This window comes from Marmota monax, unplaced genomic scaffold (genome assembly GCF_021218885.2).
Source record: "Marmota monax isolate L192 unplaced genomic scaffold, Marmota_monax_Labrador192_F-V1.1 WCK01_AAM20220418_F8-fsc00499, whole genome shotgun sequence".
NCBI classification, from domain to species: Eukaryota; Metazoa; Chordata; class Mammalia; order Rodentia; family Sciuridae; genus Marmota; species Marmota monax.
The window spans coordinates 259,018-279,392 of NW_026693013.1; the positions used below are offsets into that span (position 1 = coordinate 259,018).

The window sequence follows — 20,375 nt, forward strand, 5'->3', positions numbered from 1 at the left end:
GAATATGCTGCTTGCCGGTGGTGTGATCCAATGTCTAGAAGAACAAATGTCTCCATCAGAAAGCTTCTATATCTGATAAAAAAAAAATTAGCAATGTAGGTAAATACATCATGCATCCATAAATAAACCACTTTCAATTACTTCTAAAACAGGTCTGCTGAGAAAGAAATCAGGAAAATGTTCCCATTCTAAATAACTTAAAAAGTAGTTGGAAAGAAATCAACCAAGGAGATGAAAAATCTCTACAATGGAAACAGTGAGTAATAAAACAGGGAAAAAGTGAAGACCTTAGAGATGGAAAGAACTGCCATTTTTTGCTATTGTCAGAATGACTATTATCAAATGGCCAAACTACCAAAAATGTCACAGAGATTCAATGAAATCTCCAACAAACACCAAAGACATTCTTCAAACAACCAGAAAAAAAGAATCCTGATATTTGTGTGGAGAAATTAAAAAACAAATAGCCAAAGTAATTCTAAGCAGGAAGATTGAACCTGAAGTTGTGAAAATATCTGACCTCAAATGATTTGACAGAGCTGCAGTAACAAAACCAGCAGGCACTGACCCCAAAGCAGACATGAAGACCAACGGAATAGAAGGTACAGAGACAAAGCAACATAAGTGCAGTTATTTGGCACTTGACAGAGTTTCCAAAATCCTGTGGGAGACATGACAGTGTTTTCAACCAAGAGAACTGAGAAAATTGAATATCCCAATATGAAAAAGGATGCAATAGATCACTATCTTTCACCCTACAAAAGTCAACTCAAAGTTGATCAGAAATTGAAGAATTACACAAGACACTCTGCAAGGGCTAGAATCAAATATTGCACCAACCCTCCTCTATACAGACACAGACACTGACTTCTTCAACCAGGTCACTAAAGTGCAAGGGTCAAAACCAGGAATCGGTAAGTAGGACAGTATCAAGTTAAAGCCTTCAGCACAGCAATGGGATCAAGCAAGAGTGTGGGAGAGAGGCTTGGGACATCATTGTCACCTGCTCCCCAGATAGGGCACAAATACACAGAATATATAGAGAACCCCAAACTCTTAATAACCAGACCAAATAACCCAATAAATAAATGAGAAAGACCTAAAGGGACATTCCTCAAGAGAGGAAATCTAAGTGGCCAACAAATATAGGAAAACATTCTCAATACTCCTAGAAATCAGGAAATGCAAATTGATACTGCCTTGAGAATTCATCTCAGTCCAATCAGAAGGCGACCATCAAGAACACAAATAATAAAAATTGTCAGCAAAAAATGTGGGAAAGAGGTTGTGGTGAGCCGCTTCTGCCGTTTGTGCAGACTATGGTCACCATTACAAGATGGCGCTGGCTCCGCTGTGGTCTGTGACAAGCAACTCCTTATTTGGGAGAGTTGGCGCATGGTTTTTCACCACCCTATGAGAAAGCTCCACGTAGCAGCTTCGCATTGGGGCTTGAGATGCTTTATTAAGGCTGGGAGGGGCATCCGAGAGAGAGAAGAAGAAATATCAAGGGCCTGAATAAACTGCTGAAAGAAGATTCCTGAGTTGCGTCTTCCTTGTGGGCAAGGGGTCGCGACAAGTGGTGCCGAAACCCGGGAACCAGAACTTTCAGCAGTCAGGGGTGGTGCACCGGTTAGTCCCAGGTAAGTGGGATCCGCGACCAAAGCGGGGCAGCTCCTCTGTAAAGAAAGAGAGAGCATTACATTTTATTGCAGCTGCACTGTGTACTTTCGCTTCTACTTTCGCTTTTGTTTTCTGTGTTTCTTTTGTTGTTGTGTCATGGGTGCCGCATCTTCAAGTCCGCTTCTCCTGGCCCTAGATGGCCTGTTATGTTCCAAGGGCCTGGAAGTGAAATATTACCTGTTATCTGTCTGAGTGTTGGAACGGCTCCTGGACTATGGCAGTGGTTATGAAAATTCCAACTTTTGTCCCGATCCCGGTTACTGCGGATCCAGAGTTATTTCCTATTGTTGAACTGATTAGAGGCCGTAGAGATTTTGGTATTACGGCAGCTATAGTGACAGCTGTGGCCGTGTCTGCTGCTGCAGCAGTTACAGCTGGAGTAGCCATGGCCAACCAGGTTCAAACTGCTGCCACTATTAATCAGGTTATTCAACAAACATCCACCATACTTGAATCTCAAAGTAGAATTAATCAACACATTTTATCTGGGATTCTAGCTGCTAATCAAAGGATAGATCTGCTTCAAGCTCAAGTTGAGGAATTGTCTGACCTAGTACATTTGGGTTGTATTGATCAACGTGCACATTTATGCATAACCTCTGTCAGATTTAATGATTCTAGGAATGCCTCCCGCATCATTGGCGAATATTTGGCCGGAAATTGGTCCATGGCAGCGGAAAACATGATCCAGTCTCAACTAACCCAGATAGCTGTCTTGAACAGTACCGTGTCGATCCCGTGACTTTGGGTCAATTCACCGATTGGATATCTTCTGCTTTTTCCTTCTTCAAAGAGTGGGTGGGGGTAGGCATTTTTGGTGCAATGTGTTGCTTCAGTATGTTCCTCTGTTTGTGGTTTCTCTGTCGCCTTAAGGCCCGCAGTGCTCACGATAAGGCTATGATCATACAAGCTCTTGCAGCTTTAGAAAATGACAACTCACCTCAAGTCTGGCTTGTGCATCTTAAACAGTAAACCTTTGTCATGGTCGTTACACCCCAAGTTATTATAACATTGCACTGGGATCGACATGACTTTCCTTGTTATTCTCTTAGTGTTGGAAAGCCCTTGCACTCTGCCGGTCTTACTGCCATTGCACGCAGATGGGTTTCCACACTAGTGCTTTTCTATCGCCTTAAAGTCCGTGCCTTTCTTTCAGGGTGCTGTCAACTTGTTTGTCGTTATAAACAGCCACAGTTCAGCCTCAGCTATCCCCCTTCGTCCACCATTGTCACGATACAGGATGCGAGGCAAAGCACTGCACTTGAGTGATCCTTGACGTGGACCTCAAGGAGAGCATGTCCTTTTGCATGCGGGTTAGACGCATCCACGCCCCGCCCCACGAAAAAAGGCGTCGGCTGATATGGCCTCAGATCTGGGGAAGGGCCCTCCTTAGGACTGAGCCATACTATGCAGCCACTTCTGCACAGTGGGATAGGACCTCTACTCTCGCCTGTATTGTTTTAAGAAAACAGAAAGGGGGAACTTTGGTGAGCCGCTTCTGCCGTTTGTGCAGACTATGGTCGCCATTACAAGATGGCGCTGGCTCTGCTGTAGTCTGTGACAAACAACTCCTTATTTGGGAGAGTTGGCGCATGGTTTTTCACCACCCTATGAGAAAGCTCCACGTAGCAGCTTCGCATTGGGGCTTGAGATGCTTTATTAAGGCTGGGAGGGGCATCCGAGAGAGAGAAGAAGAAATATCAAGGGCCTGAATAAACTGCTGAAAGAAGATTCCTGAGTTGCGTCTTCCTTGTGGGCAAGGGGTCGCGACAAGAGGTGTACGGATGTGTTATTGCTGAGACTTTAATTTATTGTTGCCATTCTAGAAAGCAGAATGGACATTTCTTGAAGACCAGGAATGGAGCCACAATGTGACCCAGCTACCACTCCTCGGTTTTTGTCCAAAAGACCCAAGATCAGCACAGCACAGCTATCTAGCCACATCAGTGTTTATACCAGTGGGCCTGAAAAGAGCCATATTACATAACTTTCCCAGATGTCCATCAACAGATGAGCAGATAAAGGGAAGGTGGTGTATACACAGGACAGTGTTTCACTCAGCCACAGGGAAGAGGGAAAATATGGCATTTCCTGGTCAATGGATGGAACTGGAGAGTATCAAGTTTATTATTAACCCAGAACCACAGGGAGAAATGTCAAGTGTTTAATCTCAAATGCGAATTTCAGATCACAAAAGGGGAAAAGTCCTGGGAGGAGTCCCCTGGAAACAGAAGAGGGAGCAGGAGGAGAGGAAGGGGATCAGGGTGAGGTAGGGGGACAGAAATGGGACAAGCAGTGGAATGACACTGACGAAGCATTCCTGTGTCCTGTGTGAGGATGGCACAGTGGATGTCCCCTTTATGTGCTCTAAGAGGCACTAATGAGACCAAATTATAGAAAAGATCTGTCAAGAAAAGAAAGGGAAAAAGGGTCAGGAGGAGGGGTATAGAGGAGGGAGGTAAAGGGAGATGGCAGGGGACAGATTTGGAGAAATTATGTCCCATGATTGTGTAGATGTGTCCAATTGAAATGCAGTGTTTATATTTATAATTATGATGCACTAATGAAAAAAATAAGTGTAAATTTAAAAATCAAATTGTTTTCTTCAGAGACATAAAAGATTAGAAGGAACAATATGTCCAGAGAACTCTCCTAGAAAACTGGATCATGGAGAGTAATGGCCCCAGAGGGAGGAAGTCTGCCCCACCCCCTCTTTACCTGTTCCTGGGTGACCCTGAGCTCCCTGTGTTCTGAGCGCCCCCTGCTGGCTCTGGGTGCCCTGCAGGGAGGTTTGTGTCTGGGCTCACACTGAGGTCCCCTCACTGTGTCTCTGGTACAGTAATAGGTGGCCGTGTCCTCGGTTCTCAGACTGCTCATTTGCAGGTACAGTGTGTTCTTGGTGTCCTCTCTGGAGATGGTGAATCAGTCTTTTATAGATGCAGCATATGCTGTGCTGTAACTATTAGCTTTGGTTCTTATGTAACCAACCCATTCCAGCCCCTTCCCTGGGGCCTGGCGGACCCAGTGCATTCTATAGTCACTGAAGGTGAATCCAGAGGCTGCACAGGAGAGTCGCAGGGAACCCCCAGGCTGCACCAGGCCTCACCCAGACTCCACCAGCTGCACCTCACACTGGACACCTGCAAACACAGAGGCAGCCTGGTCAGGACACTGGCACTCATCCACTCTCTCTCTCACTCCTGTCCACTCACACACTCAGGATCTCTGGTTCTCCATTCATTACATTTGAAAACAGCCACCAGAAAAACCCAGCTGAGCACACTCTCCATGGTGAGCAGCTGTGTTCAGTCCTGATCACTGAGTGGGCTGAGCTGGGAGTCCAGGGCTGGGATCCTGTGCAGAGCTGCAGGGTCAGGTGGGCTGGTTTTCATGAGCAGAGGGAGGCCCTATTTGCATGTGCTCCTGCTATATAGCAGCTCTGGGTAGAGGCCCAGGTAGAGCAGTTCTGAGAGCAGATGGGAGTGTCATGGGCAGCATGGTGGACAGAGGAGCATTCAGGAGGGAAGAATTTCTTCTAATTTGATCTTATTTTCCATACTCTTAGTTTATCTAATATAAACACATAATTATATGATGGAGGTGTCTGTGCTAACTCCCTGGTGCAGATGTAAAATCACACAGAAGCATGAGTGCTGGTTCACTGTCCAACAGCTCATGTGGGGCAAGAGTGACTGGTTACCTGGTCTTTTGCTCTCACCCTCGATATGACTGCTGCCCTGACCCTCCTCCAGCTCCCAGGTGCACACATTGGTGAGGTCCTCAGAACCGTCCTGCATTGGAAATGTGCTGTGTGTCTTCTCTCTGCTGCCACCTGCTCTCCAGGGAGGCATCCAGCTGAGGGCCTCAGAGGCTCCTGCAGGAGGAAGGCTGTGCCTCCCTGTGAGGGCCTCCTTCAGCTCAGGAGCATCCAGTTGGCACAGAGCCCTCAGGTCCACATGCTGCTGCCATTTGTGGTTGGCACAGGGCCCTAGTGTGGGCAGGGAGAAACCCAGGCTCTGTCCTCACTTTCAGGTGTCATGTCTGAGTCCACAGGGGGCCACATATGGGGGCGCCCTCTGTTGGGAGGGGCCACATCCCCTTGGACTTGGTGCCATGTCAAGGCACAGTTTTAATTTAGCCTCATTCACTCTCAGCTTCTATCTGTGTATCTATCATCCACCAAACAACTACCATCTCCCACCTATCTATATAAGATCTATTAACAGTTATCTATCTATCTATCTATCCACCCATCCATCTATCTTCTGTGGTCTCAGCCTCCATTTCTCCCATGGGCACTGTAGGCTTGGGGAAGCAGGGTCTCTCTGACTGAAATAACTGTCTTGGTGTCTTTCAGGAAGGACAGCCACCCACCACTAATGCAGCTGCCCTGTCACCCTCAGCATGTCCATGAGGGTGGACAGAATGGAGAGGACAGCTGACACAGTGGAACAGGCCACCTGGATTCCCCCAGGGCTGGTAGAGCCTTCCTGGCACCCTGAGCCCCAGTGGGACCCCAGCACCACTCAGGGGTCCAGCCCCATCTGCCTCTCTTTGCCTCCTGCCTCCTGCCATGTGGTGCTGCAGCCTCAGGAGCCCTGGTCAGGAGCAGCACCTGGGTGTTTGCACCCTGGTCTCCAGAACCTGCTGCAACACAGCTCTCTCCTTGTGAACCCTCAGCCTCAGGAGCTGATCAGAGCAGCACAGACTGGACTCAGCCACACAGGTGCTGGGGCCTGAGGTGGTCATAGTGAGCATCTAAAGAAGTGGACACAGCCCTGGGACTGGGTAAAGGGTTGGTCTGTGCTGGCTCTGATCTGGGTGCTGGATAGTCACTCAGCAGCTAACCTGGCAGCACTCATGGGGTTAACTCTGCAGGCACACAGGGTGCCACAGTGTGGAGGTAGGTCTTCCTCCACCTGGATTGCAGAGGATGCCCTGGGTAGACCTGGGGCTCAGGCACAGCTTTGTCCCAGGTGTGTCCCCTACACAGAGGCCCCCTAGGGCAATGGCTAGTGGATCCTGAGAGTAAGTCCTCCTAAGACAGCAGCACTGTAGGTCTACTAGGAACAAGGCCAGCTTGTAGGGCAGCAGGCAGGAGACCCCACTTTGTGCAGCATGGCCTGAGGCCAGCAGAGACATGGGGGAGGGATAGCCCAAGGCTTGGGGACAGGACTTCTGCCCATTATGCCCAATACTTGAGTCATAGGGCCCAAGAGGCCTGTCCTTAACTCCAGTCTCATGAGTGTCAAAGCAGTTTTCATCATCACAGTGTCCCTTAGTGAATATTTTAAAAATACACTGTCCATAGAGGGAAAGAATGTAATTTAGCAAAAAGCAATGGCATCCTGTCCTTCCTGGCCCTGGGCATGACCCTCGAGCACATGGACCTACCTGAAATGAGTTACGCAGAGGGTGACCATCACCACACCATCACTTATGTGGGAAAATACTGCATCAGGCCCTGGAAAGAGAGAGGACAGTGGCCCCTGGAGATGGGAAGTTGCAAGGAGGGTGAGGGTGAGGGGGGTGGTGAGGGCCATGTGCAGAAAGGGCCTTGTCCTGGGGCTCTGCAGATCACAGGGCACCTGTGGCCCACAGCCAGGCTGTGCTTCACAGTGACTGGGGCAGAGCAGCTGGTGACTGCACACACCCAGGAGGGACAGGTGATGGACAGCTGGGTGTGTACACCCTGGGACCCATCATGGCACCTGGCACCCCTGTGTCAGGGTGCTGTCCTCTGCCTCACTAGAGCTAGGTATTAGTGTAAGTGTGAAAATACAGCTGGAATGGCCAGCTGTTGTCTGATGGAGAGAGATGCTGACATTCTTAGTGATGTTGGTGATCAAACACCCTCACATGAGAATGACAACAAAATACAACATGCTTATTCATGTTTTTAAATTATATATTCAAATGTCAAATCCATAAGTCTAGTTTAAGTATCTAAGTGAATATATTATACTCATAAAAATAAACTTAAGCAATCAAATGCAAGCTTTGTGTTAGTGAGGGGCGTTTTGTATGTTAAAAGTGCTCCCAGCATCTACCAGGCTCAGGGAGGAGCCTAGATCCCCCAGAGCAAGTCCTGAGAGACAGAAACTACACCACTGTGGAAATTCTCTCTTAATTAAAATGCAATATTTCTTTGTTTGCTAAAAACCAAAAAAAGTGTAGAATTATGATTATAGTGAGTTAATTGTAAGGATACTAAGGCAAATCATTGCATTTATATTTTGTGTAAAGTTAGATAATAAATTGAAAGGAGTAAGCCACATATAGAAATGTCAGACACACAGAATACACAGAAGCATTTCCTCTTCACCATCTGTTTATCCTCTATCAACATGTGATAATGAAGCACCATTTTTCTATGATTATGATGCTCAAATAGAATATTAAAAGTGATTAAAACTTGGATTCATTATTAATAAATACATAAGAGGCTTATGGTGATACAGAACATAAAACTTTAACTTAGCAAATTATAAATGTTTTACATAAACTCAGTGCTGTAGCCCTCAAAACATAATTTGAAAATACATAAAATGATTCTACTTAATGGCATGGTCCAGGATAAGCTTAGGACAATCTGGGATGTTAACTTGATAATGCTCATACTCACCCAGACTGGAGCTGGACTCTCAGGACAGGGTGGGCACTGATGTGAGCAGGGACAGAGTCCAGGGTGTCCCTGTCTGTGACACTGCAATGCTGCCACAGTGGCTGGAAACCCAGGCAGTCTCCAAGCTGCCTCTCCCCAGCAGCCAGGTGTCGTGGGTCTTCTGAGGCTCAGGGTCAGCTCCCAGCAGGATGGGATCAGACTGGTCCTGGGCACAGCATGTCTCAGGGTCCTGAGGCCAGTGGCAGAGCCAACCTGCAGCTCCCACAGTCATGCAGAGCTAACCATCCTTGGGTCTGTGCCAAGAGATCCCCTTTTTCTCCAAGACCTTCCTCAGGTCACACCTGTCCACAGGCCACACAGCTGCATGAGGAGTGGGCACCTCTGCCCTTTGGGGCCATGGGTTGGAGTTTTGGTGTCACAGAGCCTCTTCATGAGGTTAGAGCTCACATACGCCAAAGTTCACTCTGAATACACACGCTCTGTGCATTTAGACCAGGTTTAGGGATTCCTGTCGGCATCCCTCAGCTCAGTCCTGCTTATGTTTAGGGACAGAGGAAACCTTGTTGTGCCTGCTGATGGTGGCTTTAGACTATCAGCTGCAGACATGGTCTCTATCACCTAATGGTGACTCAACCGTCTGTTCATTAACCTGTGACAAGACAGACTGTGCCTTGTCATTGTCAAAGGTCCCCTGTGGCTGGATGGCTCAGGAACAATGTGGGCTATGACCTCTACATGTGCCAAGTGCACAGATCAGTCACAGGAAGGCCACTGGGAACACTGGATTGGGAGGGACACCGGGCAGGAGAACATCCAGATCCTTCTGAGAGTGGAGGGAGTTCCCCAAGCCACGAAGTGTCCACACAGCTCACGTGATGGCCCTGAGCAGTGCCTGTCATTGCACAGAAAGCCTCAGCTAGAGAGGAGACTGTGCAGCCGCTGCTGAAGAGGAGCACTCCTGACACACCTCACCTGGAGGGAAATGAGGGGTGTCCAAGGGGAGGAGGCTTCTCTAGGACCTCCATAGCTGGTGCTCTCAGGAGGAGCTGCTTGGTGAGGAGGCTCAGGACTGGGGTCAAGTTCCCTCCACCTCTGCACCTGCTCCTGGGCTGACCTGAGGTCCTTTGTGCTGGGCGCCCCTGCTGGTCCTGGGCGCCCTGCAGGAGGTTTGTGTCTGGGCTCACACTGAGGTCCCCTCACTGTGTCTCTGGCACAGTAATAGGTGGCCGTGTCCTCAGTGGTCAGAGAGCTCAGCTGCAGGGAGAACTGGTTCTTGGACATGTCTCTGGAGATGGACACTCGGCTCTTCAGGGATGGGCTGTAGTAAGTGTTACCATTATACCATATGTTCCCTATCCACTCCAGCCCCTTTCCTGAGGGCTGACGGATCCAGTTCCAGTAGTAATCACTGGTTGTGATGGAGAATCCAGAGACAGCACAGGTGAGGGACAGGGTCTGTGAGGGCTTCACCAGGCCAGGTCCTGACTCCTGCAGCTGCACCTGGCACAGGACACCTGGGGACAAGGACAGTCACACCCTGTCAGTCACCTGCAGTCACAACCTCCCCATGGACCCAGGTCTGACACTGGGGACACTCACCTTGGGGAGCTGTGACCAGGCACAGGACAAGACCCAGCAGCCTCATCTTCTAGACCACACCTGCCTTCCCAGAGACCTCAGCCCTGTCTGAGCAGAGAGCTGGGAGCTCCCACAGCCCAGAGGGCATTTGAACCCATAGCAGGGTGAGGGATTTGCATGTGGGTGAGGCTCTTCTGATATCTGGAGAGGCTGAGGTCAGGCTGCCCAGGGCCTCTGTGCCCCTGAGATGTGTCCCTGTCTTGAACCCAGGTGGAGCTTTACCTGTGAGAGGAGAGCAGGTGGTTTCAGGGGTGCTGGAATGCTGTCAGAGGGGGAGCCCACCCTCCTGAGCCCAGCCCTGCCTCCTCCAAGCCCTTCCTCCCTGAACCTGGGAGGGTGTCAGAGTGGCAGGAACGTGACCAGCATGCAAGAGGCCCAGGTTCACCTCCCAGCCCTGAAGGAGAAGCCCTCAGTGATGACTGAACAGAGCCCAGGGCTGAGGATGGGGTTCCACACATCCAGGAGAAGAACCCCCCTTTGTTCTCAGGACTAGTTCTTCTCTTTCATCTCTGTGAGATTTGGGGGCTGCAGACTGAGCAGGAGAGGAGGGAGCAGGGTCTCAGGAGGGGAGGGGCTTCCTGCTGTGTGCCCACTGCCCTCCCCCACCCTCTGCCCTCATTGTCCTCCTGACTGTCCAGCCAATGCCTGTGGACAGCAGTGGGTGGGAATCTGCCCTGAGCTCCTCTCCTCACCTGTCCTGCCCTCTGGTCTCCACCAGGAGAGGACAGGATGGAGGTGCTGGGCCAGGTGAGAGTCCTGGGAGCAGAGGCAGCACTCAGCTGCAGCCTGAGGCTGAGAGCCCCTGAGTCCCCCAGAGCAGCAGAGCCAGGCTGACAGCAGACAGGACGGCATGCAAGGCAGGCTGGGTGAGGGAGAAGGCCCAGGGACACTTCCCTGTGCAGCATCAGTGCAGTGACACCTGCCTTGCCCACAGTCCAGCATTTGGAGAAAACAGTGGACAGTGTCTTTAGTGAGGTGGGGTCACTGAGAGGGCAGGTGTAGTTGCTGACCTCCTGATGAGGTTCAGGAATTGACCTCCTGCCTAACTGAGTGAGCACAGCACACTAATAAGACATGTGGGCTCCTCTCCTTGTTCCCTGTGGTGTTGACCATGAACTCCCTGCAAACACTGAGCCTGCAGCACCCACCTCCTGGTCCTGGGGTGGCTCAGGTAAGACCTGCTGGTCTCCATGTTTTCACCACCTGCAAATCCAGGTGAGCCCCTGAGTGAAGTTTCCAAGTCCTAGCAAATCATCTGATTAGAAAGCTGTTCTTCCAAGCATCTAAGTAGGAGGCATCCTAAGATGATTCCACCTCCTGACCTGGGGATCCTGAGCCCTCCATGTGACAGTCTTCCCCACCTCACCTGTGCCAGGTGTGAGGTCTTCAACACGTCACCTGTTCCAGGGCTTCAGTTTGCTTTCACCATTCAGCACAAAGTGTTCGTGAAAATCAGAGAAACTTAGTGGATGTATGATGTGGCCATAAGAAAACCTCCTAAAATATATCAATATTTGACAGCATTTTGTCACCTGACCAAAATTCTGAGAACACAGAGGAGGAAAAGCTTTCTTTGGGTCATGACTTAGGAGGTTGTAGTGCAAGTTGGCAAGTTCTTAGCTCTGGCCAGGGAGGGAGAACACCGTGGCAGAAGGGTGTGGAGGAGGAAACCAGTTCAGGACATGGTCACCAAGAAGCAGGTGAACTGCACAGAGTGTCCCCCAAAGGCAAACTTCAGTGATCCATGTATTCCAGCCACCCCCCACCTGCCTACAATGGCTTCAAGTCAGTCTGTGTTAATGGATTAATCCACTGTAGGTTTGAGCTCTGGTAATCTAGTTCTCTCTCCTTTGTCTCACACATGAGCTTGTGGGCCACATCATATGTGAACCATGACAGCGAATTCCTGGTCCTGGTAATCTTTCCACCTGGTCAGTTTTCAGGGGATTTAATCTGCTCATTTCATATTGACATAAAGATCCCAGGGAAATTATCGACTGTGTGAGAGGCTCATGTGCAGGGAGGGGCGAGGTGTGTCCAGGCTGTTGCTGTCCATCACCAGCACCGTGTCTGCCAAGCCTGTGGTCTGCATGTGGAGTGTGCAGAATTCACCTCCTGTGTCCACACTGATGCAGGGCACAGAGGATGGAAAGATGTCACAGGGAGGACCATGTTGATGTGTTGGATGGGAGAAGAATTACCCAGGAACAGGGAGTGACTGTGGACAGAGAATGTGGACGTGTCCTCCAGGGAAGGCCAGGCCTGAGGGAAAGGCAGCAGGTGTTCCTCCTGGAAGCTCACTGCAGAATAGAGCCAGCAACAGCCACAGCAGCCAGATCTCCTGGGAGAGCTTCTGGGGTACTCGAGCCTGAGTGTTGGAGCTTGCTCATGAAACTGTGGGTCTCTGTGTGGTTGTGCAAAGTGGCACAACCAGCTGTAAATGCCAATAATTGTGCCTTTAATGATTTCAAATTACTCTTTGAGGAAGTATATTGTATGTTCAGGGTCCTTTATAAATTTAGAATTTATGTACATGAGACATGAAGATATTGCTCTCTGAACATTCATTTGAGGACTAAGGAATTCAAGGTTATGCCATCAACCCTTTTCAATCCATCCCAGTTAATCATTATTTTTTAAATTGAAAACATCTATTGAAGGCCCTGAGGCATAACTGTGGAGGTCTTTCTCAGGAATTGTGTCACGTTTACTGAAAAATGAGAACCACAACTGGAAAAAATCCACTACTCATTCAGCAACTCCTTGCTCCTGCACGCCCCCTGCTGGCCACAGGTGCCACCTGAGGGAGGTTTGCGTCTGGCTCAAACTGAGGTCCCCTGAGTGACTCTGCACAGTATGAGTTGGCCATGTCATTGGCTGCATTCTGCACTCCTCCTTGGGGGCACTGCAGTGTCCCTAGGGCCTCAGTCCTTTGAGGATGACCTTGTGGAGGCCTCTGCAGGGACTCCCTCCTGCAGGGCTCCTTTCCTGTCCTTGGGGTTTCTGTGTTTTCTGAGGACTGTGTCATGCTGCCATGCCCCACAGATCTTGGACTCTGGCCCTGTCACTGTGAGAAGCACATGGACATCATCTCTATGCATGCACTGGACCTCTGTAGGGGCAGCCACAGAGGCCCCCACTGCCCCTGGACACTCTGAGCCACAGCTGCTGTGACTACATAATAAAACTAGTCATCTGTGGCAAGTAAGAGCCAACACTATGGTCCTGTGGTAGGTGAGGGTCTCCCATGGCAGTGATTGGTGTCATGCACACTGTTTCCAGTCATACTGCCCTGTGAGGTGAACAACCGAGTCTGCAGAAGAACCTCTACAAGTCCTGAAGCTCAGGACTGCAGGAGAAGCCTTGCCTGTGGCCAGGACCAAGGGGACAAGCCCTATGGCAGGGGAGCAGGCACACTGGCTGGGCTCCCCTTGGTGCTATCAAGCACAGAGCTGTGGACAGGGGATGACCTGAGCACCCAGTGCCCACTGGGAGAACCAGGGCATCCATGTTCTCCCTCGCCTCTGATTAGCCCAAGCTCCTGTGGGTTAGACATTAATTTCAGGGACCCGTCCTCTGTATCTTGACATACTCCTGAAAGTTCACTGTCAGACTGAGCCATCAAAAATTTATTGTTTTATCTGAAATGCTGTGGAGTTGTGCTTCAAATGTAAACCTGTAATCCAGTTACTTTCAAGATATTTACAAAGGATGCTTTCTGTATGTTTGCATGTTCTTGAACCAAAAGTGTCCACACACTTAGCACATGTGAAATTTGCACTTTAGTTTACATGGCCAGGTCCCTGGGAGGCTGCCTTAGTGGATGAGGGAGTTGCAGAAGGCCCTGCTCTTCTCCCTGCCCATAGGCCTGGGTCAGTCTATGGCCACTGTGCAGGACAGAGCACTGTGGAGGGCGGGAGTGCTCATCCTGCCCCCACTACACAGAGCACACAGGTGACAGGCAGGACCTCTGCTGAAGCCACCCTCAGTGAGGCCCCTTGTGCAGGTTCTGCCTCTGCCCCTGCCACACAAGGAGCTGTCAATCATCCTTCACCCCTGACAGGGGGCACCTGTGCTGCTGGAGCCACTGAGCCCACAGCCGTCAGCACAGTTTGGAAACTCCTGGGAAACAGGCCCCAGCAGTGGTGGGGACAGAGCAGAGCCAGCCTGGGCTACACACCAGGCTCCATTGCAAAGAGCCATGCAGGGACCCCACCCAGGGTCCTGGGAAGCAGCTGGCTGGCTGCTCTCTTAAGCCTCCCTACCCAGCTGTGTGCTGGTCAGGGAGGAACTGTCCATCCACCTGCAGACACAGGATGCAAATGGCCATAAGTCCACACATGTACAAAGGAGGGAAGAGCCTTGGGCCCTCCCTGAGTGGCAGGGCATGCTGAGAGCAGGGCCAGCTGTAAGGGACACACACCTTTCCCAGGACCCCAGGTGGCATTGCACGAACCTGTAACCCCTAACAAAGTCCCCAGGGCAGCTGAGCAGGCCCTGAGCAGCCACTGCACAGAGTCCCCCTGGAGGTGCAAAGCCAGCCCTGGGTGCTGAGAGCATCTCGCCCTTGTCCCCAGGTGCTGCCTGCCCTGTGCTGTCCTCTAATCTGACAGCCACCTCTGCACTCATGGGGCTTGCTGCACTGCTGACCTGGGCCTGCTGGAGGGCCAGTTCAGGCAGCCCTTGGGAACAGATGGGCTGCACCTCTGCTGCTCTGCCAGCAGCCCCTCAGCTGTCCAGGCTGCCAGAGTGGCCCCAGCACCATGCAGCCCCCAGGACTGGGAGGCCCAGCTGCTCCAGGAACACCTGACCAAGGTGCTGTGAATGCACTCCTCAGGTGGAAAGAACAAGGAGCCCATGGGACTCTTCAGCCACCATTTAGGAAAGAATTATTTATGTTACGGGTGAGACAGAGGGAGGAAAGAATGAAAGACATAATACCTGCTCAACCAGGTGTTTCTGAGACCTTAGGAATACAAGTGGTCATTAGGCCACCTGTATGTATTTCCCCAATAACATGCAGGAGCAGATGCATGCATTTCCAGAACTGTGCACCCTGCCCAGCTGAGCCTAGGAGCAGCAGACAGCTTGAGCAGAGCAGGGACAGACACACAGGTTACATCATGAGTCCAAACCCAGGAAAGACAAGGCCAAGGGCAGATGGCTTCACCAGAGGAGCATATGAATGATTAAGGACAGCCAATGCCACTCTAACTGAATTAGGTAGGGTTAGTTTTATACATGCAGATGTTATCCACTGGGACAGGACAAATGGGGATGCTGTAACAGATCAGGGATTACCACTGTAGAAAGGCAAGCTTGGGGATCAGGTAATACATCAGATAGTATCCACTGGGGAGAGGGCCAGTGTGTAGATGGGTTATGAGGCCAGATAGTATCCACTGGGGACAGGACCAGCGTGGGGAAGGAGTAAGTGTTCAGATAATATCCACTGGGTACAGGCCAGTATGGGGTAACAGGTCAGATGTCATCTACTGTGAACTTACCAGCACGGGGATGGAGGGACAGGTCAGATATTATCCACTGGGGAAAGTCAAGTGTCAGATGGTGTGACAGCTCTGATATCATGCCCTGTGGACAGGTTTAGCATGCAGAGGCAGCAATATGTTATATATTATCCACTTGAGATAGAGTGAGCACGGGGTTGGGTGACAGGTCATACAGAATCAACTGGGATGAGAGAGTATGTGGATGGAGGAACCTGTCAGATGTTGTCCCCTGGGGTATGGGCCAACATAGAAATGGAGGAACAGGTCAGATATTATCTACTGGAAGAGGTTCAACATGGGGATAGATTAACTTTTAATGTGAGGATTGGGCAGTTGTCTAGGAATCCCCTGAACCATCCTAGCAGTGCCCAGGTGGTTATTCCCTTGTCCAGGGAAGGTCTGTGGATAACTCCCAGGGCTGGCATCTCCTGGGCCCAAGATCTCATGGGAAAACAAGGTCTTGAAGGATTTTCCAGGAGAGAAGCAACACTGGCTCTTCATGAAGAAGATGAAATGGTCAACTTTCCAGCAGAAGCTGTGACGGGCTGCACCCTACAGGGGCTGGTGTAGATGAAGAAAGCTTGGAGTCTGTGCACAGTGGGTCTTCAGCCAGGAAGACAATGGAATGACAGCATTTGCTGGGAAACAGGTTGAACTGGGACCATCAAGCTGATGAAGGAGGCCAGACGCAGAAGCCAAGGGCCAATCTTCTCTCCCAATTGAGGAAGCTGGAGAAGAGTGAGAGGAGAGGAGGTGATGTGGACAGAGAAGGAGATCAGTGGGTCCAGGAAGGGCCTTCTGGTGGGCAGAGGGGTGAAGGGAGGAGAGCAGAAGGGAACTCACCATGTATGCTGTGAGCTGATATGAAGAAGCACAGTGAACTCCACCTTCATGAACATCCAACTCAGACATGTGCAACACATAGAAGAAAGACCACAGAGCCCAGGAGGGGAGAAGGGAGGGAGAAGGGCAGGAAGGGGAAGAGCTGCCCACAGAAATGGGGGTCCTGATCCAGGTCTGAATAACTATGGGAAACCAACTCCAGTGCTCTGTTTCCCTACAGTGCACCCACAGTTATAAATACCACAGGAGAGAGTCAGAGGACACAGCCACAGCTGTGGGGCCAGCAGCCCTGCTCCTGCTTCATGGGCCAGAGGTCATGGTGAGGGCCTTGGCCTCTTCCAAGTACTGAGGATGACCAGGAAGGAGGCAGACCCTTGTCAACATGGACAAGTGATGGGATCCATGCGGGCTCAGCTTGGGGGACCTGTTACCCTCTGTCCCTCTGATGTTTTGACATGGATGGGGCCATGTGTGCCCTATGTCTGGCCTACACTTGAGTGTGGAAGCAGGTGGGTCCTTTTCACTTCCCTGGCAGTGGGGCAAATAGCAACAGCAAATTTAATGAGAAGGATTGATTAGGAGGGAGGCTATGGCCACAGGACCAAGGAGAGGTCTTGACTGACTCTAATGGCCCCTGGGGTCTGTAGTCCCCTAGGCTGTGTCCTGATTGCCCTGGGGAGGGCTTCCACAGCAGACAGCTCTTGGCTGTGCTGGTCATGGTGATGGTTGTTTTCTAAGTCAGAGCCCAGCAGGGTAGCAATAGAGGACATCTGAGTCACCCTCTCAGCAGCTCCAGTCACAAGGTTCGTCACACTTCCTTCCTGGATGTCATGAGGCCTCCTCTCTGCCCCACAGAGGGCTGCTGTGGACAATTCAGGGCAGGGCCACCTGGAGTCTCAGGCAGGACATGGGCAGTCAGGCTCCTGTTCTCAGGTGCCAGATCTGGAGTGGGCAGACTTTGGCAAGGACAGGGCCTAGTGAGCAGGCTGGTCAGAGGGCCCCCTGCCACTCACTAGTGCTCAGCTGCTGTCGTAACCCAGCCTGGCTCCCTGTCCCCCTGCAGGAACCTCACCTCATCCTCAGAACCACACCTTCCATCTTCCATTTACAAGCAGCAAAAGTGCCAGAGGACAGTGCTGAGTCTCAGGGACTCCTTGGGGGCCAGGAGGACCATGAGCCTGAGTTTCACCCAGTGTCCATCGTATGAACCCTGGACTATCTCAGTGCTTGCTCTACACAGAATCCTGAGGGTGGTCCTAATCAGTGAATCCCCCTGAAATCTCTCTGAGTTGATGGAAAAGACTCCCCAGGGTCCTCTGAGCTTCCTCACCTCTCTCCCTGGTGACCACAGAGTAGTCACTTGAGCCTCAATAATGCTGCACTGCATGTTGTTCCTGTGACAATGCTCCTGTGTCAAAGTGTGCAGTGCAGGGAGCCCACAGAATCAGAGTTGGAGAGTGGACATCCTTGTCCTGTCCTCAGCTTGGAGGAACTGTTTTGAGGTCCTCTCCATTTAGTATGGTAGTGGCTTTGGGTTTGTCACATGTAGCCTTTATGAGGTTGAGGTAAGGCCCTTGTACCTCTAGTTTCTCCAGTCTTTTAAACACGATGAGGTACTGGACTCTGTCAAATTATTTTTCTGCCTCTCTTGATGTCATGGTGTGACTCTTGTCCTCACTTCTGTTTATGTGGTGACTCACAGATGGATATGACATTATGGATCTGTATGTTGAGCCAACCTCCCGAACCTGTGGAGAAACCCACTGATCATGGTCTCCACCTTCTCGTGTGTCCTTGAGTGCAGGGTGCCAATATTTTATTAAGGAGTCTCTCATCTCTGTTCACCAGTGATGTTAGTCTGAAGTCTCCTCTCTGGATGTCTCTGTGTTTGGTTTTGGTATCTGGGTGTTACCTGCTTGACAGAAGAATTTTTTTCAGTGTTTCCTTCTTTTTCATTTCAGGGAACAACATGAGGAGGTTGGCCTCATCTCTTTGTTAAATTCTCTTAGAATCAACTGCAAATCATTCTGCTTCTGGGCTCTCCTCTTTTGGAAGGTCTTTAATGGCTGTTCAGCTTCATTGCTTCATAGTTTTCTGTTTTACATTTGTAGATTCTTATGCTTCAATTTGTCTAGTTCACATGCATTTAGAATTTTGCCGATTTCTTTACGTTTTCCTAGTTTACTGGATAATATGTTTAAAATAGTTTCTAATTTCTTGATTTCAGTAGAAATATCTTCTGTTTTATCTCTATTGATGGGATCTTTTTCTTTTTGTTTTGTTTACTTTGTTAGAGGATTTTCAATCTTCTTTATGTTTTCTAGAAAACATCTCTTAGTTTATTTTAAAGTTGGTATTGTGTCCATAGTGCCTAAAACCTCTAACCAGAGCCATCAGGCAAGACAAAGAAATTAAACTGTGAGAGAGAAAAGAAAGAAGTCTCAATATGCTGCTTGCTGGTGATGTGATCCAATATCTAGGAGAACCAAAATCTCCACCAGAAGGCTTCTAGATCTGATAAACACCTGTAGCAACAGAACTAAATACATCATGCACAGATAAATAATCCACTTTCCTATATTCCAAAATGAGTCATCTGAAAAAATAAATCAAGGAAATGTTCTCATTCTAAATGACCTTTAAAAACCTTGCGGAAAAATTTCAACTGGGGAGGTGAAAGATCTCTAAAATGGAAATAGTGAATAACTCCACGAGACTTTGAAGAACTTAGAGATGGGAAGGCCCCCCATGTTCTGCTATCATCAGAATCAATAATATCAAGAAAGTATTTCCACACCTTTGATTACCTCAAATGTTGCCGCAGTCTGGCTGGGCACAAATCACGAGCCACTGAATTCCACCAGCACACTCCACACACGCTCCCCGGGAATTCTCCTGAACGCCACACGGCTCGCCCAGGAACCAGCAACTGGAAAATATCCCTCCTCCAGCACTTGCCCAACCAATGGGAACTCTCCAGGAATCCCCACGAGAGCTCAACTGTAACTCAACGGGAACTCCTCGAGTACTCGCTGGCATCACCTCTCAACCACTACTTCTGGCAAAAATGCCATGCGTCATCCAGACTCAGGTGTGGCCCACAACATCTCCCCCCTTATGTTTACTTACACAACAAGCAATGTGGCTTAGGGACTGTGCCTGTTATGCTATCCAATACTACACATGGTCCTTACCCATCTTTGGATGAGCTGATTTCTAGGCGTCAGCCTCCTGTCTTAGGTTGGTACCACTGCAAATGGATCATTATTACTCCATATACTATGGATCAAATTGATGAGTTAGCTAATGAGTTAAATACTTGGGCAATAATCATGTGTAAATCTAATGTTTCATTTGATAATCACTTACCATCTAATCCTTTGTTGTCTTTTTGTTCTTCACATCCTGTAGTTTTTTCCAAAAATGACAAGAAATACCCCTATCATGAATGCTCCAAATGTATTCACTGATGGGTCAAATAATGGTACAGCAGCAGTACTTACCCCTGATCAAACTGTTACACTTTTAGTACCCAAACAATCAGCTCAAAAGGTAGAGCTTAATGCAGTTTTACAAGCTTTTGTGATGTTTAAAGATTCTGTATTAATTTATTTTCTGATAGTCAGTATATAGTTAATGCTATAGTATCCCTTGAAGATGCTGGAAGGATTTCCCCTTCCTCTACTGTTTTCTCTTTGTTTTCTGCTATACAAAGTCTAATCTGGGACAGAAAAGATCCATTCTTTATAGGACATATCAGAGCACATACAGGATTGCCTGGAGCCCTTAGTTTGGGCAACAACTTAGCAGATAAAACTACACATGACATACATATTTTCTCTACACTAGAAGAAGCTACACATTTTCATAAAAGGTTCCATGTCAATGCTAATACTTTACAAAAGCATTTTAAAATAACTAAGGAACAAGCTAGACAAATAATAAAACAATGTCAAAATTGTGTGACCTTTTTACCACAAGTTAATTTTGGAGTCAATCCTAGAGGACTGATACCTAACCATATTTGGCAGATGGATGTCACACATTTGCCAGAATTTGGAAAATTAAAATATTTGCAT

General features: G+C 49.3%; 2 gene segments (V, D, J or C); both read right to left on the minus strand.

Moving 5' to 3' along the window:
* Positions 1–9,502: 9,502 nt before the first annotated feature.
* On the minus strand, positions 9,503–10,019 carry LOC124098435 (immunoglobulin heavy variable 4-30-4-like; the record flags this gene model as incomplete). The annotated part of the segment is given in 2 exon segments: positions 9,503–9,819; positions 9,905–10,019. Coding segments are annotated over 2 exon segments (363 nt in total), but the record flags the coding sequence as incomplete, so codon positions are not given.
* A 142-nt stretch (positions 10,020–10,161) lies between these two features.
* LOC124098431 (immunoglobulin heavy variable 4-61-like) overlaps positions 10,162–20,375 on the minus strand; it is a 31,351-nt gene continuing 21,137 nt past the window's right edge. Inside the window, 1 exon segment of the V gene segment in view lies at positions 10,162–10,165. Within this exon segment, the coding sequence occupies positions 10,162–10,165 (4 nt within the window).